The 26,778-nt window shown below is 48.4% G+C and overlaps 1 protein-coding gene across 1 annotated transcript in view; it reads right to left on the bottom strand.

Annotated features, from left to right (window-relative positions):
* Positions 1–10,236: 10,236 nt before the first annotated feature.
* RALY (RALY heterogeneous nuclear ribonucleoprotein) overlaps positions 10,237–26,778 on the bottom strand; it is a 109,271-nt gene continuing 92,729 nt past the window's right edge. Inside the window, exons 3-9 of the mRNA XM_042883601.1 lie at positions 25,536–25,608; positions 18,442–18,489; positions 18,137–18,297; positions 16,917–17,030; positions 15,961–16,106; positions 12,089–12,137; positions 10,237–11,941 (exon numbers count right to left, since the gene is read on the bottom strand). Of these exons, the coding sequence (XP_042739535.1) occupies positions 12,093–12,137; positions 15,961–16,106; positions 16,917–17,030; positions 18,137–18,297; positions 18,442–18,489; positions 25,536–25,608 (587 nt within the window). The 3' untranslated portion in view covers positions 10,237–11,941; positions 12,089–12,092. The remainder of the gene's footprint in view (positions 11,942–12,088; positions 12,138–15,960; positions 16,107–16,916; positions 17,031–18,136; positions 18,298–18,441; positions 18,490–25,535; positions 25,609–26,778) is intronic.

The following is a 26,778-nucleotide window of genomic DNA, read 5'->3' as shown; positions in this document are numbered from 1 at the left end:
CTGTAGCTTGAGCTAGTTCAGACACCGTATGGATGCTGAGTGTTAACACAGAATTGATAAGCTATCATAAGCTTTCATAGTATCACAGTACTAAATTTTGCAATTTCCAATAGAGAAATGTTTATATTAAGTCCTGCACTCTTCAACACTTTAAAAATATATATTTAAATGCAGCAAAAATAGAAAAGTAGGTGACATCATTGATTGATGGCTGCGACACACTTCTGGGTAAATCTTGAATTTATGGAACGTACTGCCAAGGAGTTTGTATTCCAGAATAAGCAGTGTCACCTATTGGTTGTAAGTCAGGTACCTCTCTCCACTAGCAGCCAGTATCAGTAATTGTGGGGGGATGCACACAGTGCTGCCCTAACTTGTTCTCTCTAGTGCTGCAGAACTTTTCTTAAAGTTGCCAAGTACAAAGTTGCAAATGGAGGGTGAGCCCTTTGTGAGTACTGTACGGGGGGGGGGGGGGGGCGGGGAAATAGGTAGAAGTTGTTTTCATTTAACCCATCTATAAAATGGTGCAGTCAGGTTGAGGTGCAGTAGCTCAGGACTGTTGGCTTGCATCCCTGCGGCTTTGCGGAGTTGCTTCCTCCTTTGGGAAAACTGTGGTGATTGTGAACACGAAGTATCCGAAACTGAAGGGTTTCTACGAAGTTTTAATCTTTGTACGTATGTTAATGCACAGCACAGTTTTGCTGGGAAGTCACTTACTGCTATTTGAAAACTTGACAGCACTGTAAGGCAAAAATCAAGATTTTTATAGTTGGTTTCTTAAAAGCATTATGAATTCCAAGTGAGCTATAACAAATGTTGGATGTATCTTAAAGTGAATAAAGCCAGGATCAGTGCCTCTTGTAACATTATTGTTGTATTCTTGTTTTTTTCTCTAGCAAATAGGCATTCTCCTGTTGGCAGTAAAACTGGGGAAGTGCTGGTTGCCTTTTTTCAGTGACCTACTAAAATAACTAAGAAACAATTCACTGCTCTTTGCATGCATGCTTTCCTGACTCAAATAATTTTATTGTCTGTAAAAATTCATCATCCATCTTAAAAATGCAAGCTGAGGCTGATTTAGTGGGTTAAATGCAGAGTTCAGTTTCACTAGATTTGGATCAAAGCATTTGTTAACATTGAAGTAAACCAAACCCATTGTATGTGAGGTCTGATGACTATGGACACTAAATAGGTGTATTTTGTCTCTCGACATGAAAGCCCCCTGGTGTTGGTGTTGATGGCTAATGGAGTGGAAAACCTCTTGATGTGGACTTTGCTGGCACGTAAGTCTGCTGTGTCCAGGAGCAGATACTTGTTTATTGAAAGCAAACATAAGAACCTCCACTTTCTTACCAGTGTACCTTCAAAAACAAATATCATCCACTGTCTGTGTTTTGTGCCTATTGTTGCTTGCCAGGCTGATGGGTTTGAAGTACAGTCCTGTGTTCAGAGGAGAAAAAAAAAATAAAAAATTGGGTTTTGTTGTACTGCTGAATGTAAGTAAGCAGCTTAGAAATGGATTTCCTAACAGAGCAAGGTGCAGCTTTGCCACGGGCCTGTGTGCAGGCATGGATAACTGGGAGGCAAACAGTTCTGTTTCTACATGCTTTCCTCAGTGAGATGCAACTTGGCTGCATGGTGCTGGTGGAGATGTGGGAGCTGGATTTTCATTTGGCACTGAAGGGAATCCCTGTTTGAGTGGGCTGGGTAAGAGCTGAGCAGTTAAGAGCACAGTGATGCAGTTGGGTTGCTCTTCTCCACGTCTTCTGTATTTGTGAGCTTTTATGCTTTGTTCAAGTGATCTCAGCTATTGTAGGCCTGTTTCTTTCAGTAGCGAAGATGCAACACCTCCTCCAGCCCTGACCATGAAAGTCTGAAAGCCATCACTGAAGGTCCTAGGAGAGCTATAGAGTCATTCTGTGGTTAATCAGCCTGAAATTTACTGATATCCTTGCAAGAAGAACAATGTCTTTTTAAGGTATTTGCCAGATAAACACTTCTGTTGTGTGTACAGGGAGCTGAAACTCAAGGACTTGCTTCTGTCATCACATAATGGGTAAAATGGAAACAGACCTGATTCCCTGGTTTGCTGTGGTGGCAGTGGGATCAGCTACTGATGTCATGTGGCTCTGAATTAACACTACTATTAAAGTAAAATGGGTGGACCTAAGCACACCTTATGGGAGCATCTGTCTGGAGCAAGGATTTAAAGCAGCAGTGTTTTTTATGACCTGAAATGATGTGAAGAAGAACGAAGGAGAGGCACTTGTGAGAAGTTCCTATGGTCTGTGAGGCTTCTGGTCACAGCTGTGTTTGGTTCATCAAGGATTGTGTTCTCCACTCATACACCCTGTACCCTGGAATCCCTGGTTTGTGCCAATTTTGTGCCCATTTGACAGGGAAATGGTCATCTGAGATGAGCAAGGGGAAAAAACATGGGCTTAAAGGGTGCTGAAAAGAGAAGGAGGTTTATCACAAGTTGCAGGGGGTGCTCTGTGGTCAATAGGGTGAAAGCACATCTGCTGGTAATCTGGCAGAGGGTGGATGAAGTAGAAACTGCAGGGAGGTTCTGCAAGTCAGGAGAATGAAGTTGTGTGTGATGCTGACAGCTGGATTTCTAATAATTTATCTGTAGTGTTTTGAATAATGTTCTCCATGTATCTGTGCTGCCTCTCTGATCCATGCTTTTTCCAGTGATGTATTCCAGATTACCAGAAGAGCATCCAAGAAGCTGAAGGCTGAGCTTTGAGAAGGAATTGAAGGCAGATGTTCAGCAGCAAACACAAGAGTTACCAGTTCAACATCAGTTTGCTCGGACAACAAACTGCAAAGTCACTTAAGTTTGCTAGATAATTGCTTGCTTTTTTTTTTGTTTGTTTGTTTTACACAGAGGTCAGACACAACACAAGATGCTCTGCTTTTCCAACGCAGCACAGGAGGCCCGAAGCTGAAGTCTGTAGTTGCTTGGGATGCTACGTGTTGGTGGAGGTTGGGTTGGACACATGCAGCTCTATCACATGTTCTTTCTGCATGCACAGGGCATGGTGGCAGTTAACACAGCTTGTTCCTGTCCCATGTACCTTTCTGTCTGCCTTGGAAAAACTAATCTCAAATCCCTTTACCAGGAGAGTGGTGAGGTGCTGGAACAGCTGCCCAGAGAGGCTGTGGATGCCCCGTCCATCCCTGGAGGTGTTCAAGGCCAGGTTGGATGGGGCCCTGGGCAGCCTGGGCTGGTGTGGAATGTGGAGGTTGGTGGCCCTGCGTCTGGCAGGGGGTTGGGGATTCATGATCCTTGAGGTCCCTTCCAACCCTGGCCATCCTATAATTTTATGGAATGCTTGTTATTTGAGTTGATAGCTGAAAGTGCTTAAGATAAACCATAGAATGAGGCAGAGAAGTGGCAGTGCTGCTTTAGACAGAGGAAGTGAAGCTACACACGGAAACATTGCTGCTGGTAGACCTGAGGCTTTTCTCTGCAGGAAGAAAAATGCTCTCTCCTTTCCCTACTGCTGTGACCACACCGTTCCTCACTGTGCAGCTGTTCATCTTTCTTTTTGTGCACTGAGAACCACTTCATATTTCTGAAATCCAACAGTAAGAACTCGACATCCGTGCCATTAATAGTTTTCCTGCTGAACACTCAACAGAAATGTGTGGATAACTCCCCTGGTCCATTCCATTTCTGTGGTGAACCTGTGTCCTCCAAGAGATGGGGGTTTCTCTGACGTTCTGCTTCTATAAGCAGCTTCTATGTGTGATGAGGGGGTTGGTGTTTTTTGGATTTTTCCTGCACTAGAATTAAAGCAAAACTTCATAGTGACTCCCAAGACTGAACTATGGAGCTCTCTGTGTCAGGCCCTGCTGAAACTGCTACCAGCTGGGATGCTGGAAAGAAGGAAAATGTGTCTGTAACCATGAGCAAAATTTAGCCCGGTGTGTGGATTTTTACAGGCATTCATGTAGTTTGTGTGTCAGGTTGGAAGCAAAGGAAAATCTGCAATGAATGCTTTCAAAATCTTTTTGAGGATTTTCTAAATTCTGTATCAAAGCAAATGAGTTTTAAATCCTTTTATCCCCCCCCCGCCCCCCCCCAAGCCTTGCTTGCTGCTCTGGGTAATTGTCCCAGAGGTTTCCTTTGATTTCTTTACTCCACGCAGAAACGTTGCTCTGCAGCATGGATGGAGCGTATTTACACAGGTAGGGGATGGGGCTGGATCTTGGGGCTCCTAAGGTGGTCTCACAGTCCTCCTCTGGCAAAGCTCATTTCTTTAAAAGAGGAAAAGAAAAAGAAGTCTTACTACAAGGAGAAAAGCTGGATGTGCTCCTTTTTGAAAGCAAGGCACAAAAGGAGAGTGAAAAACACGTCTGTGATCCTTTTCAGTTCTGTGCACTGAAATGCCTTTCCCTGCTGCTCGTGGTCTCGCTGCCTGCTGCAGGCCTTGTCTGATGCTGTTGGGCCAGCACCAAAATAGCCCTTTTGCAGTGATCCATCGTTCTGGGGAATGAGAGTTCATTCTTGTGCCATTTTCCCTCCCTGCTGTGTCCCCACGCTTTCTGATGCTCTCAAACAATGCGGTTCTAAACCTGCGAGTCTCAGCCAAAAGAGGATGGGAATTTTCCCTTTTCCTACTTAAAAGAACTTTGTGAAGATCTCTCAGGTCCTCTTGAAGTGGTTGTTTAGGTCCAAGGCTGTGATTGCCTTTGAGGGGTTACCTAAAGGCTGACAGGATGCTCGGGGCTGGCTTTCTCAGCACATGCAGGCTCTTCATTTTTTTATTTTATTTTATTTTTTTTTGCCTTTGAGCATTTGTTTGTAATGCAGGCATCCCCCTCTCAGAGGGAACTGGAGCGCATTGTTCATCCAGACCAATGCATGGACACTGGGATGTGGCTGTTAAATCTCAACTCTGACAAAGGACATCTTTGGGCTTGAAGAGTGGTGTGGACTGTGGGGTGGGAGAGAAAACTAGAAAACTGGTAGAACCTGTGAGTTGAGATAATGAATGTTAAATAGGATAGAAAATGAAGAAATCATAATAGAGTAAACTGAATAGGATGCACAAAGCAGTTGCTCATCATTGGCCAGCTCCCTCCATTTCATATTCCTTGTGAAATCATGTGGTGTGGGACATCCCTTGGGCTGCTTTGAAGCAGCAGTCCTGGTCCTGTCCTCCCTGGCTCCTTGTGCCCCCCAGCTCCTCACTGGCAGGGCAGTATGAGAGGCTCAGCACTGTTCAGCAGTGGCTACATTAAAAAAGCAATGCCTCCTCTTTATTTCCATGGAAAAGACAACAAATACAAGGAGGATAATAACGCTATTTGGTAGAATAGATTCTCAGCTACAAATCACTATTTCCCAACAGTCACCGCCATTCACTCTATGTTTTCACCAGTAATGAATAAGAGTGCTCATGCTATTCTTGTAAATGAGTCTTGTTGATGAATGTCAGTGGGTGCCAGTTCTTCTGTGTGGAAGAATGCAGCTCCACACCCTCGCTCCATAAGCACTTCCATGTCAGGTGCCATTCTGTCAGACTGCAACAGAATGGGATGGGATATCGGTGGCAAGGTTCATGCTCTACTGCCATCCCACCAACATCTGCCTCTGATGTCATCACAGGATGGCCAGGGTTGGAAGGGACCTCAAAGATCATGAAGCTCCAACCCTTCTGCCGCACGCAGGGCCACAAATCCCCACGTTTAATACCAGCCCAGGCTGCCCAGGGCCCCATTCAACCTGGCCTTGAACACCTCCAGGGATGGACGGGGCATCCACAGCCTCTCTGGGCATGTCATGGACCAACACCATAAAATAGACTTTACTTCTAGAGCAGCCCTCATAACAATAGGAAGTGAGGACTGGGCAAGTGAGGAAATGCTAATAAAAAAAAAAAAAAAAAAAAAAAAAAAAAAAAAAGCAAGAAATGCAGTAAGAAAAGCATTGCTTTGTGAATGCAGAGCTGGTTCTGGGTTGGGATGTGCAACAGTGCTGTCTGAGCACAGCTCTCCGGTTGCTGTGTATCACTCAGCTGCCTCCATTGGGTGGGAACAGCCAGGGCTCCGTGCTGCACGTGCAGAGCACTGAGTGTGTCAGTGTGGCACCCAGAGTGTTTTCTATGCTCCCAGCCTTGTGGTTGGAGATGAGCTCTTCCATCTGTAAGGTGGGTTGCTTTTCTCGTACCTTCTGCGCTGCCGTCTTCTTACTGCTTCTTTGGTGACCCAATTGGATTCAACAGACCGTGTGCTGTCCCAGTGCGTATCTGGGGGCTTGGTCTTCTCTGTACACCACCAGCGAGTGCCTAAATTGGGTATCTGCCAACACGAGTTGCATCCAGCTTAGGAAGTGCCTGGCTGTTTTCCAGGAGGAAGGCCTTAAGCTCATCTGACAACACACATTTCTTTTGTGGAAAGAAAAGAATGGGGATATCTTGAATGGGAAAATGATCCCCCAGCAAAAATTTGAGCATGGGAAGAAGCATCTGTATTTTGCTGTATAAAGATGGCATTTCCAACAGGTTTTCTGAAAGCTCCTTGCTGCCAGGAGAACAGCTGAAACAACTGCAACAAAAGCAGATCTGGTGCTCCTCATCGCGATGGATCTGTTGGTATGACTGAACCCAAAGGAGCACGGCTGCCGTGTGCTTCTCATAGCTGGTGCCCCATTCTTTGCTGTGCTCAGGGCTCACTCATGGAGAGCAGTGTGGGTTCTGTATGTCCTGCTGCTAAGGGAACATTTCTGCTGGGGGTAAACCAGACCTGGTTGGGCATCAGATGAATGCTATGAAGAGCAGTTGCAAAGGCAGCACGCAGTACTTGTGCTGGGTGGGTGTGCATTGTTCTGCCCTGCTGGAATGCCTCCTCAAATGAGCTATTAAGGTTTTCTGCAGATGAGAACAATTCCCAGTGGATCACTGCTTTGGTTCATTTAGGACCAGATTTCTTATAGTGCAGTTCTGAGTGTCACCATCTGCAGCTGGGATCTGTTTTTTAGAAAAAAATCCCATGCAGCAAGCGGGTTTGGCAGGAGGATCTGGAATGAATTAGAGGAGCTGAACACATCTTCTATTGTTGTTTTTGCTGGTGGGGCTCTGGAGCATTTGACTTCTGGTGTTGTTCTTGTGATGTTGGCATTGTTCATCTCCTGTGTGCTTTGGGTTGCTGCCCACTGGGGCTCAGTCCTTGCAGGTTTCTTAGCACCCAAACCACGCTGATGGGTTCAGCACACCTGGTGGTACGTGGAAAGGAGAGAAATTCCAAGGTAGCCACGTTGGGAAAACACACACACGGGTGTGAATGCGATGGGTAACACCGGGACCAGAGCATGCTGCATCGCTCCACCATCAGCTGGGTGACCCCTCAGGCACCTGGCACTGCCACTTTTCTTAATACCTCCCACTCTTTTTGTGCTTTTGGTTTCAATTCACCTTCCCACGCTTTCATTAACATATCCTTGCATCTTCTCCCTCTCTCTTGAAATTCTGGTTTCTGAATGCAAATGCACATCCCAGTGCCCATGCTGGCCTGATCTGCCCCCCATGCATGGAAGTTGTGCTGATTCTGTGTTCACACCCAATTAGTGAAGGCTATGTGAGTTGTCTTAGAACTTTTAGGCACAAAGACAGTCCCTTATGATCAATTTATGATTATTCTAGTTCTGTCCTTACCCCTCCTGCTGCTCGCCTCCCACCTGATCTCATCTTTTCACATCAGTTCCTAATGCAGTTATTCAAATACTACATCAGATCCTGATGTGGAAACAAGCTCGCAATTGCTTGTGCTCCCGGCCTGTGAACCCACTCTGGAGGTCCTGAAATCTCCCAGGACTCAGTCCTGGTGCTCATGGTGGAAGCTGCCTGCCTTGTCCCCCAGGAGCTACTCACACTGAGCTCAGAGTGGGGCACTCTGCTCTGCAGGGCTGTTCCAGTGTCCCCATCCTGCTGCCATGGCCAACCAAGAGCCCTGTGGGGCTGTCCCTGTCTGCAAGCAATGTGAATCCTCTGTCAGTGGGGTGAGCTGGGCTGTGTTGGCTGAGGGAGAACCAGCAGCTCCCCAAAATTACTTCAAAGGATGCTTCAGTTGGAGGGACAGCACCAGAAGCACTGTGATGTGGAGCAAACCCAAGAAGAGACGTCAGAGGAGCCATTGCTCTGCTACATTGGTCCCTGGGCTCTTCCAGGCAGACCCTGAAGACCAGCAGGTACTTTCTAAGCACACACCTCATTTTTACACTTCCTTGAATGTTTCCAGATTGCTAATCAAGATTCTGATTTGCTTCTCAACATCTGATCCATGGTTGGGCAGTGCTTTCCTGGAGGATAATGGCTGGTACACACTGGGAGCCATTGGAGATACTTGAACACATCTCTCCATGTTTCCACAGCTTTACTAAGAGCGAGAAAAATTATGGAATTATCCCACAGATAATGGGAAGGTGTTGCAAGAGGGCTATGACATAGAGGCAGTGTCTGGCATGGTTATTACTACCACTGCAATAACATAAGGATTTCCAAAGCAATGAATGGGCTTCAACCATGTGATAGGATTTATTAAAGTCAGCGGGGGCTTTTGTTGTATCTCCTGACAGAAACTCAATGCAAGGCTATAGGCATCTCGGCCTGACAGGTTGTCTTTCCATGTCCAGAAGCTCATTGGTGTTGCATTGGCACAGGCTGCTGATGGAGGCGGTGGAGTCACTGTCTCTGAAGGTGCTCAGCAAAAGGTTAAATGTGGTAATGAGGGGCATGGTGTCATGGTTTTATGGTTTTTGTTATCATATTTTGTTAGTAGGGATGCATCACGGCTGGACTTGATGATCTTAGTGATCTTTCCAACCTTAATGATTTGGTGACCAAAGGAGTGTTAGGGACTGGAGTAACCCTGCTCTGTTGCTCTAACATCCACTGCTCTGATTTTGGTGTTCAGAGCACCAAAAAGCCTTGCACATTGTCTTTTCCCATCCAGACCAGCACATTCAAGCCCAAAGCTTAAACCTCACATGTTTCACATTTCTTGAGGTGCAGGCATCACAATAGGGGATGGGAACATCTGGGTTTGTCTCCAGCAAAGACAATGTTGCTGTCACCATGATGACAAATGGAGTAGCAAATGTAAGGCAAGTGATGTCCACAGGTCTCAGAAGTGCAGTCTTGCATTTGTGGGTGGTGGGGAAAAGTTTTAACAACTTCCAGTTCACAAGATGGGAACTGGATGTGCACTTACTTCAGTTGTCACTCTATAGCGGTGGCTTCTCTTCAAAGAGTGCAGATGGTGAATTAAATGTTCCTCCTGGGGAAACGCCCAACCCTTGTCTTGGCACATCCCAGCAGGGCAGCATCGAGTGACAGGGACCGACTCCATGGGGACATCGTGATGGGGACATCATGGGAATGCTGTTCCCACGTGGCTGGGTGCGCACAGGGTGGGACAACATCACAGCCATTCAAGAGCTAACAAGATGTGACAGATGAGACAGAAGGACCACAAGTCCACCACAGCAAAGCCAGTAATGGGGTTCTGCTCTTCCCTGCGGACTGTTCCCATGTGACAGCAGAGCGTGTTTCAGAGGCAGTACTGTGGTTCAGGAGCTGAGCTGTGACCTAAGCATGCAGCCTCCACCCCACATTTGTGGGTGTGCGTGCATGGAAAAATGGGGTGGGAGGGGAAGGCTGGGGACAGGAGCAGTGTGCAGGAAGAGGTGAGGAGGCTCCTCTTTTGGTAGCGATCCTCCCCAGCAAAACCTGCAGGGTGCTTCTCAGCTGCCCTCTGGCCTGAGGAGTGAAAGGAATGTTCCCTTTTCCCACCCCGCTGCTGTGTCTTTGCCTCTTTGTGAGATGTGCTGCACGGTCCCATACAGAACTCACTTTGCGAGGATGGATCTGTGGCTAAAAGCAAAGATAACTGCCGTGCAAGGCCCTGCCTAACAATTCCCAAAGTCCCTCATCCTCTGCAAAAATTCACCAGAATCAGAACAGCTGTGTGCCAAGGGACCTTGGCCACGCTCTAATGGCCTAAAACCAACTGCTGCACCAAGCTGGAGCAGTGCTGGGCTGGGCACGGAGCTCGGGGTGGGCATGGAGAGGAGAGTGCTCTCAAAGCTCAGCCCTTACACCCTGAGCAAAAGAAACCCAATCCTGCTGGCAGAGCTGAAGTTCAGGGAGGGAAAGAAGATCTGCTCAGGTGAAATATAGCAGAAAAGCATGTGTGTCTGTGTAGGACAGAGCAGACAACAAAAGCAAATTAGATTTCTTTAGATTTCTTTCTTTTATTATACAGGATCTTATGTACAAGGTCACCTTTCTCCCAGACAGCAGCATCACAGCCAGTTCATAGCAAAAACCGCAGCTCATCCCTCAAAGCCTAGAAAACAGCTCTACAACGGCTCAGTACAACACAATGGATAAATTGTACAGGAACCAGAAAAAGGTAGGGGAAAGCACGGTGATCCCTTAATTCCCTCATGACTTATTCAAAACTAAGAAATGCAAATAAAACGTTGTGTTTCAAGAGCCATGCTTGCTCCAGGATGGTCCTCCGGGCAGGGAAGCGGTGCCCCCATGACCTGTTCTCCCCTCCACCCTTCAGGGAGAGATGCTGTAGAAGAGGTCTGGCTTTGAGCGCTGGAGCAGAAAGCAGGAATCCCCTTTCAGAGCACCCTGTGCAGTGCGGACTGAGGAGAAGGTGTGGACAGCATTCTGGATTCAAAGCACTGATTGTGTGTGTGTTTTGGAGGGGGAGTGGGAAACAGAGGGGAGACGGGCAGGACACAACTGATCTGAATAAAGTGCTGCGTGAGTCTCAGTCCCATCTGCCTCTGAACCCAGAAAAACTGCATAAGCACATGGAAGAGGAAGGAACAAGATGAGAAAGGCTGAGAGACTTCTTGGGCATTGCAGTGAAAAAGGGCTGCTTCAGCCTCCTACTTGCAGGACGTGGCACGGGTCAAAAGCAGGAGAAAGAGATGCTTGCACACCCACACACGTGCTGGGGTCACTGTAATTGGCCTCAGCATGCTCAGGAGCTGCACTGCAGAGCTGTTGGATGATAGAGTACAACTGTGGTGGTCAGCGGCTGCACAGCACTGTCCTGGTGCCCCAGAGACCCAGGGGAGCTGGCTGAGGAACAGATGTGAGCAGCAGGGCAGGGGCTGACTGCTCTGGCTGCAGATGGGCCACAGCCCTTCCAGGGAGCTGCTGCTCCAGAAGGGTTGCATCCACCTGCTTGATGCATGCTTGCACCCCTTCTCTGCTGTATGGCTGAAGATGACGAGTGCCTCGTTTCTCCTGCTTGGGATCACTTGCTTTCCTGCAGGCAGCATCTCCTTACCTTCTCCTCTCTTCAAGCAGATGCAAAGAGCACAGCACATGCACAGCCACCAGCTCCTGTCTGCCTGGAAGCAGCCACGTACTTGCAGCAGTGCATGGGACGAGAGCCACAGCAGGAGCTGACCGCTCTGGCAGAAGAGCTCACCCCGCACCCTGTTCCTCAAAGTGACCTTGAGTGTGAGAACACAAATTGTCCAAACTGAGACAGTACTTTTCCTCCAGTTACCAAATGCTGTGGCTCTCACCTAGCATGGGAAAAAAAGTCTTTATTGAGATGGGCTCAGTTGTCCTTCCTCTCCTGCCAACAGCCCCGTGTCATCTCTGACTCACTGGGTCCATACCCAGCCAGGGGTGATTATGGATCACGCAGGGTTTGGCTGCTGCCTGTGCTCGCTGCAGAGCTCTGAATCCATTGCACGGGGTTGTGGGGATCTGCTGGGATGAGTTTTCTTTGTCTCTGCTTTACAGATGGGTGGAAGATGTTGGGCCATGTTTCTCCTTTTGAATGCCAGGTAGAGATGACAGCAGCACTTCAATTTAGCTTGTCTTGCTCAACGTGCCAGGGCAGGGTTTAGCCTCGTGCTTTCCTCACACCGTCACTCACTGCTGTTCTAAAAGGGCTGCAAGGAGAGACAAAGGCAGCGGGGATAAAAGGGTACATCATTTTCCTGGAACCTCACAGATTCACTGTGTGATGTAGGAAAGGAAATGAGGGGCTGATCAGTGACCCGGCTGAATCAGCCTCTAAAAAGCAGTGTGAACTGTACCTGGTTACTGTAGTCTGGCATCCTCCACGTCTGTGTAATGGCTGTTCTCCTGGAGGGGAAAGGGAAGAAGAAACAGATCACCATGTGCCCATCCTGCCTTGCCTGAGGCACCGTGCTGTGTCACATGCAGAGACCAGCTGGTTCCATGGTGGACAGTCAGCCCAGGATGTGTGATTCCCTGCTTGGTGTTGAGATCTGGCTTCTGCTGAACCTCAAAGAGACTAGGATGAAATCAAGCCCACCTTCCTGTAGTGGTGTGAAATCTGCTGTCTGATCTATGCTGCTCCAGAGCCAGACCTCCAGTGGGAAAGTTGCATGTCCTGGGGAAGGTTTTAAGCCCAGGGTGTAAGCTGCAAGTGGTGAGCACTGATGATTGCGAAGTGAGCGCTTGGACAGACCCCTGACTTTCACATGGCCTGAGAATTAAGTAGCCACAGCATTTGTACAAGCTGGGCTTCACCATATGTATTTGCACAGCTCTTGCCTTGTTTTAGCACTGTGAGAAGTTTGTTTGGGACCAGGGAATGGCCAGACCTGTAAGCACAGACCTCGCAGTTCCAGGAACTGTACAAAGATGCTCAGGGGTAGCTGATCTGCAATGGCAAATGGGGAACATCACCAGGACTGCTGGTGAACAGAGACACTGCGCCAGTCTGCAGCACAGCTCATCCTCCAGGGTAGCACTCAGGATATTCACCACTCCAAAGGCTGCAATGGCAGTGCAGTGTGCTGAACTGCTCCCCATACGAGAGCGGATTTGAAAATAAGGCATGTGAAAATTGCCCTCCTGGAGCAATTCTGCAATACGGCATCATTAAATGAATTAGGTGCTCAGCACTGAAAATGAACAGATGGAAATGGAGCCAGGAGATGTCTGCAAGTGATAACAGGTGATCCAGAAAGCAAGCAAGAGAGACCAGTCACAACCTGGTTAGCAGAAGGCATTGGAGGAGGGAAATAGCCTTGTGCAATCAGGGAACTCACGTGGGTGTTTGCAGAGCCCCTGTGGGGGCAAAACTCTGAAGAGTGCAATGCATGAACAAGGAACAGCTGGAGACTGCGCCCAGAAGAGCTATGGATGGCGACTCCCAAGATGGGAAGCCTGGAGGCTTGTGAGTTCTGGCAGCAGAACAAAGGTTCCTTCTTCATCTGCAGAGTTGCAGTTACAAAGCAGGTGCAGTGCCCTGGAAACAGGCTCTTCAGGAAAACCAAGTCAGGTGGCACGTGCTGTGGGCAAAGGAAGGGCTCAAATGCTTGGGGATTTGCCTTGGAACAGGCAGTGAGTCAGCTGAGAGCATGCAGCTGAGGATCAGGAGACAGAACAACTTCTGTGACATCGTGGTGGGCACCTGGTGCATGCCACATGATACAAAACCTACTGGGGATGGCTGGAGGAAACCTCCTGGCTTGCAGGCACTTGTACTCCTCTTGGATCTGACCAACCTGCTATCTTCTGGAAAGTCAACAGGGCTGAGCGCAAGCAACCATACAGATTTCTGATGAACATCAAGAAAGCTTTCCTGATGCAGCTGGTCAGCCTGATGCTCTTCTGGACGCGCGGCCCATGAACAAGGCAGATCTGTGTGAAGGTGGAAAGAAGTCTGGGCTGCAGTGGCAATAAGACAGTGAAGTTGAATTTCCTGAGAGAAATGACTACGACAAACAGCAGAATTGGGGTCTGTCGGGCAGAATCTCACAGGTGACCTCTCTGTTGGCCCACAGAGCACAGAGGAGCTGGGTCTCCTTCAAGACCACCTGCCTCAAAGCACGAGAACAGCCTGTACTGCTGTGTGGTTGGGCAGGCGTGACAAGAGACCAGCGAGACTGCACAGCAAAGGCCAAACCAAGCTTCTTCCTACAGAAAGAACAGAACCCAGAAGTGAAAGCAAGGCTGGAAGGAATACAGTTGTCACTCCAGCTGAGCTGACAGTGTTAGGAAAGCCAAAAGCCAGGAGTTGGAACTGGTGAGGGATGTGAAGAGCAAGAAGAGCTTCTGTAAGTACACCAGCAGTAAAAGGAAAGCTAAGGAAGAATTAAGCCCTCTGCTCAGTGAAGCAGACGACCCAATGACCTGGTGACAAAGCTGATGGAAAAGGTCAATGTATTCAAGGGTTGTTTTTTTTCCCAGTTAACTGGTTAGGTCTGTCTTGTGCACTCTCAGACCCCTGAGCCCAGTGGCAGTCTGTAAGCTGATGGCTGTAAGCCAAAGGCAGGGGATGAGGAACTCACTCCCCAGGAAGTGGAAGGACTTCAAGACTGCTCAGTGCTCTAAGGTCAGGAGCAAAATTTAAAGGATGGCCCTTGTGATTTGCCTTGCAGTGTTTAAGAAAACACCCCTGCAGACAAGTTCCACACATTAACCTGCTTCATGCTGAGCGCATCTGAGCTTGTCTGAAGTTGGCAGTAAAATATTTCTGAACTCAATGTCACTTTCAAATCAGAGAATAACAGAAAACAGAAGTGTTAGGGCCTGAAACAGTGCACTTGTTCATCCATCCTCGATAAGCTCTTCTTGAAGCAGATGGAGATAGACTTCTTACAAAGTTCCGTAGTGACAGGACAAGAGGTAATGATTTTAAAGTGGAAAAGAGTAGATTTAGATTAAAGGAAAAACATGTTCATGATGAGGGTGGTGAGGTGCTGGCACAGGCTGCCCAGAGAAGCTATGGATGCCCCATTTGGGCCAGGCTGGATGGATGGGCAGCCTGATCTGGTGTAAGGTGTCCCTGCCCACAGCAGTGGGTTGGAGCTGGATGATCCTTAAGGTCTCTTTCAACCCATGCCAATCCATCATTCTGTGACACTTAAATCATTTCCAGTCTGTGTTCTTATGCCACGAATGTAAGCAAAGTCCGTATTTTCTGTCGACTGTGTGCCCTTTATCATCATTACCATCAGTGAGTTTTCCCTAATTTCTATCACCTAATTTCTACCTGTTTCCTTTGATGTAAACCTGACCTTCTTTATCCTAACTGACACAGAGCAGGAGGCCATCTTTTGCCTTTTTTCCTTCCAGCAGTCTCTTGTGATGTCTCCTTTAATCACCTCTTCTCAGATTTAGCAGGGGTCACAGATTTCAGCAATGAGGCCTCAGATACTGAAACAGTTGAAAGACCCCATTCAGATCCCTCATCCATCATGATTCCAGCAGTAGAGTGTAAGAGTGCAAACAGCTGGTCAGTGTCCTAAGATTTTTGGCCATAGGTAGAACAAAATGCTATGTGATCAGCCCAGTGATGGGGTGAGGCAGAAGAAAGGGATGGTGAGCTCCATCCTCACTTCTAGTGCCACCAGAAGTGCTGTGTAGTGAGAAAGGCCCACAAAAATCTGCTCCCTAGGTTAACCAGTCCTTATTCAGGGCAGGAGTAAAGCTGATGTGCACAAAATCAGGCTAGCCATGCTCAAAGGAAACTGCAGCATCACGCACAGCAGCCTGCTGAGACTTTATAACCACATTTCTGCTCTTTGGTGTCCACTGGACAAAAGGGCACTGCAAATCCATGCTGTTAGGAATGTGCAGTTAACACAATATGGTCTGTCTTTAACATGTTTTTCCATTCATCTGAGATCCACTTCCTTTGGAGCAAAGCAACTTCATTAAATCGTTTATTAATTATTTTGAAATCAAAGATAAAAGTAGTCTGAATTTCAGAACCTAGCAGTGTTTCTGCAGCATTTACAAGGTCACAGCTTTTGCAAGCCATGAAGCAGCTAGGAAGAACAAGCTGTGAACAGCCATGGGATTAAATACAACGATTTCCTTCTGGGAGGAGAAAACTACCGTCCTGGGGGGGTTTAACCAGTTCTGGTAAAACTGTGGTCCTTTGCTGAATTCTCTTGGCTGGAGGGACACAGTAGCCAGCCTCTCTTACCAGTTCATCTTCACACTCATCCCGTGCAAGGCCCTCCTCCTCTCCCTCATCTCCATTCAGTGGCTCCTCCGTGTTGACCTCTGCCTCTGACGCTGTGTCCTCTTGTGAGACTTCGCTTTTGCTGCCGTCCACCTTCTTCCGTACCTCTGTGAGAGCAAGAGCCAAGGCATCAGGATCAGGGGGTGATGGCTGCAGCCTCATCAGACTGATCCACAGGGCCCCCGTATTGAGTTGCAGTGTAAATAATGGATTTAGGGTTTATTCTGCAATGAGTTTTGCTAATTTTGAAGGAGCTGCTAGAAAACAGCAGAGCCGGCTGCCCTTCCACATCCCTCCGAGTGTGGGAGGCAGAAGTAATCCACACAATAAGGCAAATGAAACAAAATTAAACTGCTGTAGAAGAAAAAACCTCCCATTCCATAATTGGAGGGGGTTGGGTGTGTGATTTTGGCAGCCCCTAATAATTGGCAGCACAGAAGTTTTTTTTTGACCACTTATTTTGCAGAGATGCTTCAACTCCGTCTGGTACTTCTGTGCTGTTTTCTCCTTCTTCTGAATGCTGAGAGGAACAAATCAGTGTTTCCACTGAAACACGGTCCACGTTCCAGCTCTGAACTTCAATTCTGAGAGAATAATGAAGTACTTTTGCAAAGCAGCACCTTCTCCAACAAACTGCTCAGGGCCTGGAGCTGAAAGCTTACTGACAAATAGAATTTTAAACTCCTCAGGGCGGGGACTTCTGTCTTGTTTGTTAGCATAGCACTCAATGTGCCTGGGGGTTACAGAAACCTCTTGTTCTGTGTCTGAGGGACCTCTCCACCTGGAACCCAGGGGAGATACTTCAATGTCAGTGCTCAGAACATGTTACAAGCCACGATGGCTTTGCAGAGCAGCTCTGACATGGTCTTTGCCCATGCTTGAGCAGCACCCCAGGCCCCAGCACACACCCAACTGACCTGTGGACTGCTTCTGTTCTTCAGCAATCTGCTCCAGCCGGCCCAGCAGAGCATCGATGTTGGATTTGATCTGTGTCAGCTCAGTTTTGATGGTTTGAAGCTCACTGCACTTCACTTGGGAGGAAAAGACAGAGAGGTGTCAGCCAACATGGGCTTGGCTGAAATGGGAGCACAGCCTTTGTTGAGAGCTGCAATGAGCTCCCCTGCACTGGGGCCTCTCACAGAATCATAGAATCGTTAAGGTTGGAAAAGACCCCTAAGGTCTTCTAGTCCAACCCCAGTCCATCCCCACTGTGCCCACTGACAATGGCCCTCAGTGCCACATCAAATCTCTTCTTGAACACGTCCAAGGATGGTGACTCCACCACATCCCTGGGCAGCCTGTGCCAGTGCATTATCTGTCTTTCCGAGAATTATTTCCTAATATCCAACCTGAACCTCCCCTGGTGCAAGTGAAGGCCATTCCCTCTCATCCTATTGCTGTTACCTGAGAGCAGAAGCTGACTCCCACCTCACCACAACCTCCTGTCAGGGAGCTGTAGGGAACTATCGTGTCTCCCCTGAGCCTCTTTCAGACTGAACAATTCCACTTCTCTCAGCCATTCCCACAAGACTTGTGCTCCAGACCCCTCACAGCTCCACTGCCCCTCTCTGGTCACACTCCATGACCTCAGTTTCTCTCTTGTCGTGAGGAGCTGCCTTAGTTTCAGTTGGGACAGATTTGCTTTTCTCCACAATGTCTGGAACAATGCTGTGTTTCGGTTTTAGGAGAAAAGCAATGTTGATAATGCATCCAGTTATTGCTGAGCAGTGCTATACATAGCCAAGGACATTTCAGTTTTCTCAATCTCTCCTACTGTCCTATCAACGAGGGAGGGCACGAGGAGCTGGGAGGAGATAGAAACAGGACAGCTGGCTTAAACTGGCCAAAGGGATAATCCCATACCATCCAACATCCTGCACCAGGCAGGACCTGGCACTTGGATGTGCCATCATTCCCACTGTGGCATTGGTGGGGAGCCAAGGATGTTACACCTTCCCCTGCCGCATCTGCAGCTCGTGGGCTCCTGAAAAGCCCTCCCTGTGCTGCTGGTTGCAGGCGTTTTGGGGTTTTGCAGGTTTTGCCCTGGGAGCACCCAGCCGTGTGGGTGCCCGGCTGAAGGCTGGGGGCCGTGTTGTAGATGGCAGGAGCAGGCCCCGCTCTACACACACATACTCACATTTCAGCTTGGCTGAGCTGTTGGCAATGGCAGCCGATCTAGCGAAGAGCTTGACAGGGAGAGTTGCCTTCACACGCCGGACGAGGGGAATGGTGACCCGCGGCCGCTTCACTGGAACCACCCTGGGCACCGGAGACACCCGGCCCCGGTACTCAAAGAGCCTACAGGGATACGGGGGAAGCAGGAGCTGAAGCACCACAGCCTGGGCCCTGGCAGGTCAGACCGTCGGGTGCTGCTGCCAGGACCCATGCCTGCCCCTCACAACTCACAGAAAAGCCCCTTCGGCTGCAGCCTCCCCGGCTCACCTGTCGTAGAAGTCGTCTCTGTAATAGTCATAGTCGAAGTCATAGCCGCTGCAGGAAGAAGCAGGATGACACAGGTTAATTACTACTGACGAGGTATTCCTACAGCCACCACCCACCCCATCTTCACGGTCCAGATGGCCACAGGGTCGGTGCAGTGCACACGGGGTGATGTTGGGTGAAGCTTGGGGCTGCCTGAGGGAGAAGCAAGAAGTGCAGATGGGTTAACATCTACAGAGATGGGCTGGGGGCAATTATCCACGCACATGCTGTGAGGATGCCCATGTTCCAAACAAAGACCAAATCCCAGAGCAGGGATCCTGCTCCAAATCCCAGAGCAGGGATCATCCAGCACCAGCCCACCTGGCAGATGAGCTCCAAACATGGCTGAGGGGCTGTGTCTGTACTGCACTGGTTTATCTGCTCCCAGGGCACTGCTGACATCCCTCCCTCCTGCATTTTGTATGCTGGGACTGCGCCCACATCAGGAGGACACAGCCCTACCTGCCCTGCTGCCACTCTGCTACGATTCCTGTTCTTATCATATAGAATTGGTAGGGAAGAAGTCAGGAAGAAGGTGATTTTTATTCATTTAACATCTTCACTGCTGAGGATGTTTTAAGCTCCCCCCTCCCAGCGACATCCTCCTCACATCTGTGCGCTGCTGCCTGGATTACTGCTGGTTGTATGGGAAGCTATGCTGCTGTGTGTAGTGAAACCATAAAGTACTAAAAGGAACAAGGAGATGTTGATGGGAAGAGGGAAGGGTGAGCACTCAAGTATGTAGCCTGGGAGTAAATGTGGTGTCCTGCATTGCAAGGAAGCAGTGACAAAAAGGATGGTTGGCTGGCCACAGTGACAGCACGGTTCAGCCTTAATCTGGGGCATCTGTGCTGGCATTGGCCATTCTACCTTGTACTTTGGTTTGGCACCCTCCCCTTCTGACCTGTCTTGAAGACACCATGCCTGCTGGCTGCACAGCAGCCTCCCATCCGAAACCCTGCGTGGTCTGTATTTATTCTCTGTTGTGCTTTTCACAGCTGAAAGGCAAAGGTAATTCCTGCCGCATCAACTCTTGCTGGAATATAACCAGCCTGTTCATATGGAAAGAGAAGATGTATTTTTTCAAGACCAGTAACTTTATTTCCATTCTGCCCTGGGATGAAGCCTGGAAATACAGAAAATCTCCAAGAACAACGGCTGCCCTCGGCTCTCCAGTCTATTTTGATCGCTAGGCATGTTTGACTCCCATTCTGTTTGAATCCAATAAACACAGAATAGAATCAAAATAGGATGTCATTTGAAAGGAAAATTGAATGAGGATTCTTCTATGCTGTCAGACTCCCACGCTTCCTTTCTTTTTCTTTCTTAGCTGCAGCATAAATGAAATTGCTACAATTCTGTGACATTCGTCAGACCCGACAGGTTCAGGTGAGATGCTCCTGACTAGCCCCAGCAAGGCCACCAATGTTCTCTGTATCCATGGGCAGGAGAGGACCCTGGGGACCTCTCTGTGCAGCTTAAGGTCTCTGGGGGGGGGGAGGAATCAGGACCATCTCTTGTTGGGAAGCTCACCAGGGCTCGGAGGTCATGAAGCAGCCTGAGACCATTTCCTGAGGAGCAACTCAAATGGGGGCATTTGGCACAACTCAGAAATACCCTCACTGCTTTCTTCTCAGCCATATCATATGTGAGGTGCTGGATCTGAGCTGGCTTTTCCTCCAGACCTTTCCTCCCCACCAGCAGACCCATGGGCTCAGAGCAGGGTTTGCTTGCAGCACGCTCCACGTGCAGGACATGGGGTCCAGGTCTACCTACTAATTTTTTGGGGGTGGAAAGCCAGGACGAGGGGAATCATCCTGCTCCGACCCCAAATATTCTTTCATTAATTTCCAAAAGGAAGTAGATGCTTAATTATCCTGGAGAGCTGGTTCTGACTTCCTCCCAAAAACAGTGGGATGTATCTTGTTTAGCTTCAACCAGCAGGAATGTAAACATATCCCAACACATCCAAGCAAGAGGCAATTCCAGGCCATGGCTCATCACAGCCAAAGGCAGACATCTGAAGTAATGTCAAGCAAACTGCACTGAATGAAGTTTTTTTTTAATCCAGCAAGCACAAAGGGAGACCAGACAACCAGACCCCATGAAAGCCCCGACAGAGTGAAGGGCTGAATGTGTGTGAGAGGAGTCCGCCTCCGAGTCAATGCGGTGAGGGATGGCAAACACTCTGACCTCAGCTTCTTTCATCACCTGGAAACCACAATACAGCCCTCCAGGAATGCAGAAGGCTCAAACGAATGTTTTTTTCTGAAGTCTGAACCCTGCTGTAACACGCCATCCAGGTCATGGCCAGTCCTGCAGGAGGCTGTGGGAGGAGGGAGGCAGTGTTGGATGCTCTTACCGGCAGCCTTAGAAGTCAGGCGTGGAGCAAAGGGCAACTCTTCCAACATGAGAATAGAAAAATGCCAGTAAAAAGTCTTAGCTTCAGTGATTTATCTGAAATGTGCACACCTGATAATTTCCCTGCACGTAGGACAAACCTTCCTGCAGTAGATGAATCATTACTCAGTGACCTGACAGGGCTTCCTTTATGTACATGAATAATTTTCGCCATTTTTCAATCAGTTGGTGACACTGTGCCCTTTAAAATGAAAGCAGGGATAATCAGAGAGAGAGGCAGCAGAATCCTGTAAGGCCATGTCAAGCAGCACGACTCCTGATGCATTCCTTCTGCATTGCTATTCTTGAGCAATTAAATAACATTCAGTAATGACTCACAAAGGTGCAGAACCCACACATTTCTAATTGAAGGGCAATTGTTTTTAGGTGCTGAATTTACATTACATTTGAGGTGCCGTTTCTGAGCAAGGACCTGAATAGCAACGTGAAGCTGAGTGGCTGTGCTTTTAATTACCTGGGCCGATCGTCCCAGGCTGAGTTGTGCTCAGCTCGCATCCTTCTACTAACAACTGCACAACCTTAATTAGTGCAGCAGTAGAAATAATATCTACTGGAAAGCTACTTGGAAAATCTGGCCGTGGTTAAATAGAGAGTTTTTACAGCCCTGCACATCTGGTGTGAGGTTCTTTCCTCCTGTGACTACCTGGGAAGCTGGGAGTGAAATGCTGGAAGTGAGCCCAGCACTTCTGAGACACTGGAGCTGCAGAAGGGCTGCACAAGTCCTCACCAGTGCTGGACCCCATGGGTACCGCTGTCCACCTCTACTCTTCCCTGGGGCTGTTTTGCAGTGAACTGTGGTTATAGCATTTCCTAACCATCATAAATTTTTCTGAATGTTAGACTTCAAAAATTGCAGCACAGTAATTTGTAGAAACGCTGTGTTAAACACACAAGATTATTTTTTCAGTGGTTGGGTTTTACTTTGCCTAGCTCCAAAGTGTGCATGAGAGAGTCAAGTATTAGAGAAGGCAAGACAAAGGATATCTCATTTTGGATTAAAGGAAGCAAATCTGGCACCACAGGGCATAGGGTGTCACTGCCCTGCTGATTGGAGGTGGTATGACTGAAGCTTTTGGACTGCAATGAGTACAATAAGGGATGTGGATGCCAGCTGGGCTGAAGGACATTGTCCAGCTGTGACCACAGGGTGTAGAAATGTCAGTGGAGGTCTGTGCCCATCATGCTGAGTGGCACTTGGTTGCTCCTGCAGGGCTTAGGTTGTCCCAAGGCTGCCTGTCCTTTTAGCACCAACATCACTAGGAAGGACAGAGGTCTGTGGTCAGTACAGCTCTGTCTGCTTCACTGCCCTGCAGCAGGGACCTGGGCAGAACAGTGATGGCAGCAAAGTTTTCCACTACCTGTCTGGCTTTTGTGAAGCCACCTCCAAAAACTGATGATGATGTGAACCTCGGGTTATGTTCTACCTTCTGGAGGTAGATAGGAAGATACCTCCCAAGAGATTTCAATTAAACACCCAAACATACCCAGGGGCTGATGGATCAAATAAAACTGTCAAGATTTTTGCTTCTGTTAGTCCAAAACGAGATATCCTTTGTCTTGCCTTCTCTAATACTTGACTCTCTCATGCACACTTGGAGCTAGGCAAAGTAAAACCCAACCACTGAAAAAATAATCTTGTGTGTTTAACACAGCATTTCTACAAATTGCTGTGCTGCGATTTTTGAAGTCTAACATTCAGAAAAATTTACGATGGTTAGGAAATGCTATAACCACAGCTGACTGCAAACCTGGGTTCCTGGCTTTCCAAGAGATAGCATAAGCACTGCTTGTCCAGATGGCAAAGTTTAAATCTGTCATCAATCTGGAATGAAATACTGCTGAAGCTCAGAGCAGTCTATGGCCCATATTTTAACACATCCGTATCTGTGGGAGGAAGCAAATATCTCTGTCTTCAGCTACATGCAGCCTGGAAGGCTCAAACACTGATCATTTCAACAGAGGATTAGTGGTCAAGGCAGAGACGAAGAGTAAATGCTCACAAAGAGATGCTCTATCATCTAAAATATGGAACAAATTGATTTGCATTATGGCACCATGCAAGTCGTATGTGTACGACTACATAGAAGGATTTGTGTCATCTCCATTTCCATACAACAGTGGAGATGATGCACAGATGTGCATTTTCTCTCTGCAAAACCAGAAGGCCAAATTCTGGCGAAGGGCCATGCTGGGTTAAATCTACACTAAGACTCTTGGAGCAATTTGCAGTTTGCTCCCCTGGTGCGACCTGAGGCCATTCCCTCTCGTCCTATTGCTGTTACCTGGGAGCAGAGACTGACGCCCACTTTGCCACAACCTCCTTTCTGGGAGTTACGGAGGGTGATGAGGTCTCCCTTGAAGCTCCTCTTCTTCAGACTGAACAATCCCAGTTCCCTCAGCTGCTTCCCATAACACTTGTGCTCTGGATCTCTCACAGCTTCACTGCCCTTCTCTGGACATGCTCCAGGGTCTTAATGTCTTTCTTGTAGCAAGGGGCCCAACACTGAACACCGCACTTGAAGTGAAGCCTTACCAGTGCTGGGTGCAGGGGGACGATCACCTCCTGCTCCTGCTGGCTGTGCTATTTCTGACACAAACCAGGATGCCGTTGGCCTTCTTGGTCACCTGGGCACTCTGCTCTCTCATGTTTAGCCAGTTGTCAGCTAGCACCCCCAGGTCCTTTTCCTCTGCACAGCTTTCCACCCACTCTGCCCCATGCCTGTAGTGATGCCTGGGGTTGTTGTGACCACAATGCAGGACTCAGCACTTGTTCTCACTGAACTTCATCCCATTGGCCTCAGCCCATCCATCAGCCTGTCCAGATCCCTCTGTGGGGCCTTCCTATCCTCAGGCACTTTTCCTCACCTTGCTGTCATCTGCAGACTTACTGAGAGGGCACTCAATTCGCACATCCAAATCATCAATAAAGATACTGAACATCACAGGCACCACTGCTGACCCTTGGGGAACAACATTTGTGACCGGTCACCAGCTGGATGTAACTCTATTCACCACCACTCTCTGGACCAGCAATCCAGACGGTGTTTTACCCAGAAAGAGTGTAACTGTCTGAGCCACAGACTGCCAGCTTCTCCAAAAGACAGTGGGAGACAGTGACAAATGGCTTTGCTGCAGTCTAGGCAGGCTACACGCACAGCCTTTCTCTCATCCACCAGGCAGGTCGCCTGGTCACAGAAGGAGATCTGTCAAACAGGACCTGCCTTTTGTCATATATTATATGTATATACATGTATATTATACTGCCTGGGGCTGATCCCCCAGTTGTCCTGCACATGTTGTGTGATCTCACTATTCTATAACCGTGCCTGGAATTGAGGTCATGCTGACGGGCCTGTAGTTCCCCAGATCCTCCTTACAACCCTTCTTACAGCTGAGTGTCACATTAGCAAGTCTCCAGTCAGCTGGGACCTCTCCAGGTCTGCTGATAGATGGTGAAACACAGCTTGGCAATCACCTCTGCCAGCTCCCTCCTCACCTGGGATGGTGACGTGGACCCCATCTGGCCCCGTGGACTTGTGACAGTCCATGTGGAGCAGCAGGTCTACACCGGTGATGCTGCTCTCTTTCCCAGCATCACTTTCCTGGCCAGACCTATGAGCCAAAGCAGGGGGAAAAGCAGGGAAGAACATGCTGGCTGAGGAAGGGAGGGAGAATTTGTCTTGTGAATGCTGCAAGGAACTGAGCTGAGAGGCTCAGGGAAGGTCTTGGCAGATGCCTTGGGGGTGGTGGTGGGTGGGTTTCTGAAGCTCTGGTGGGTTTAGCTACGTCAGCAGCACACCGCACTGCTAAGTTTTGCCATTTACTAGCACTGTGCTATTGGACTGAGTCTGGATCATAGTTTTTTCACTTATCTTCATCCCTCACTTCTTCTCACAGAAAAACCCACAGTTCTCTCATGATTTTCTCTTGTTGCAACATCCTATAACACTGATACTCATTTCATTCTTGCATTCCCGAATCACACTTTCTAAATATTGACTTAGTGCCCTAGTCCATGTGAATACAATCACTTAAATTTATAAATAAAACACATTTTGGGATCTTGTTATTTGTTTTTGGGTTCAAAATACCTTTTCAGATTTTTCTTTCTGCAACGTCAGGAGCAGGAACATGAGCTTCTCCCACACTCCCACAACTTCAGACTATGGGGCTTCAATGAAAATCATCATTTATCACGAGAATCATGATGAAGTCTCTGCAGTTGGCACTGAAGACTCACTCTGACATCTGTAACACCTCACATCTCCCATTGACCTATCCCATGTCCCACTTGTTCCTTATGCCCCCATGCTCGGCATTTTCTTCACTGCTCTGAAGCACTGGCTCCCTTGCGACTTCCCCTGACCATCTCCTTGGTCACCTCCAATTATTGATCTGATGACTTCCCACACCGTTTTTGGGTCAGGCCATTCTCAGGTGGAGTCACACAACAAAGGCCTTGGCCAGCCCTGGGTCTGCCATTGATTCATCCCTTAAGCCCAGCCCTAAGTGGGGTTGCAAGGGCCAGGCTCAGGAAAGGCCATGGAGGAGAAAGTCTCTGGGGAGATCAGGGCAGCAGTTTCAGGGAAATACCAGCCCAGAGAGCTTGGGCCAGGAGGTTCGTGGTGACCTACCTGTATAATGTGGAGGCTGTTCTCTTCAGCCCTTTAGGTCTGTTAGGTTTAGGTTCCCCAGCCATGTTGATATCTGCAACAAACAAAGCCACAACATTACCTTGTGTGCCCATGAGAACTGTGAGTGAGGCACAGCCCCACTGCACTCTGCTGCGATAGACCTGCTGCATTCCTGCCTTCCTTCAGCTGGTCCCTGCTGGACCTTCACAGGAAGGCAAATGTTTTCCTCTTGCTTTACACAGATACAAAACACTCATTTTCAAAGTCAGTGCCTCTAGACACGCTCAAACCCATGTACACAAATTCAGGGCAGGCATCCCAGAGGAGCACGGTGCTGTTATGATAAGGCACAGAATACAGAAAACTGCCCGTAGTTTCAATTTATTCCTTGCTCCTTCAGAATAAAAATGAGTGTTAAGCACAAGCCACATGGTGCTTTGGACTGGGATGCATTAAGATGTGCATGAAGTGTAGGGGCATGCACCCAATTGATCTCTCAGGTACATCTCAGGTTCTTTACAAGGAGAGTGGTTAGGCCCTGGAATGGGCTGCCCAAGGAGGTTGTGGATGCCCCGTCCTTGGACGTGTTCAAGGCCAGGTTGGACGGGGTCCTGGGCAACCTGATCTGAATGTGTATGTTTGGTGGCCCTGCCAGGCAGGGGGGTTGGAACTACATGATCCTTGGGGTCCCTTCCAACCCGGGTGATTCCGTGATTCTGTGATCTTTGATGGAGGGCAGGGAGAATGGGTTGCTCTAATCTGTGGAGGAAATTTTTCTCCTCAGTCTCACTGCCAAGCATGTTTTTGATGTGGGAATAAAGTGATAGAGCCAATTTCAAGAGCCAAGAGCCTGGCAAGCCAACACGAAGAGTGACCATAAGTCTGTCTAGATGCTTCTGGACACTGCAAATCATAGGGTCTTTTGAGTTGGCAAGGACACTTAAAGATCATCTGGTCCAACTCCCATGCAATAAACGACGACATCTACATCTACATCAGGCTGGTCAGAGCCCCCAGCTTGACACTGAACGTCTCCAGGGATGGGCCATCCACCACCTCCCTGGGCAGCCTGTGACAGTGCCTCACCACCATCTTTTTCCTTATATCCAATCTAAATCTTCCCTCTTTTAGTCTGAAATCCTATTATCTTGTCCTATCACACAGCCTGAGTCACTGGAGGTTTCTTCTGGCAGGGGTAGGAAAGGACAGCTGCAGTCATCTGGGTGTGCATTACTATCTTGCT

Source organism: Lagopus leucura, unplaced genomic scaffold (assembly GCF_019238085.1).
Source record: "Lagopus leucura isolate 7727_CA_CO unplaced genomic scaffold, USGS_WTPT01 Super-Scaffold_100039, whole genome shotgun sequence".
Taxonomy (NCBI): domain Eukaryota; kingdom Metazoa; phylum Chordata; class Aves; order Galliformes; family Phasianidae; genus Lagopus; species Lagopus leucura.
Note: the sequence above shows the minus strand (reverse complement) of the source record. Positions and strands in the feature narration are given on the sequence as shown.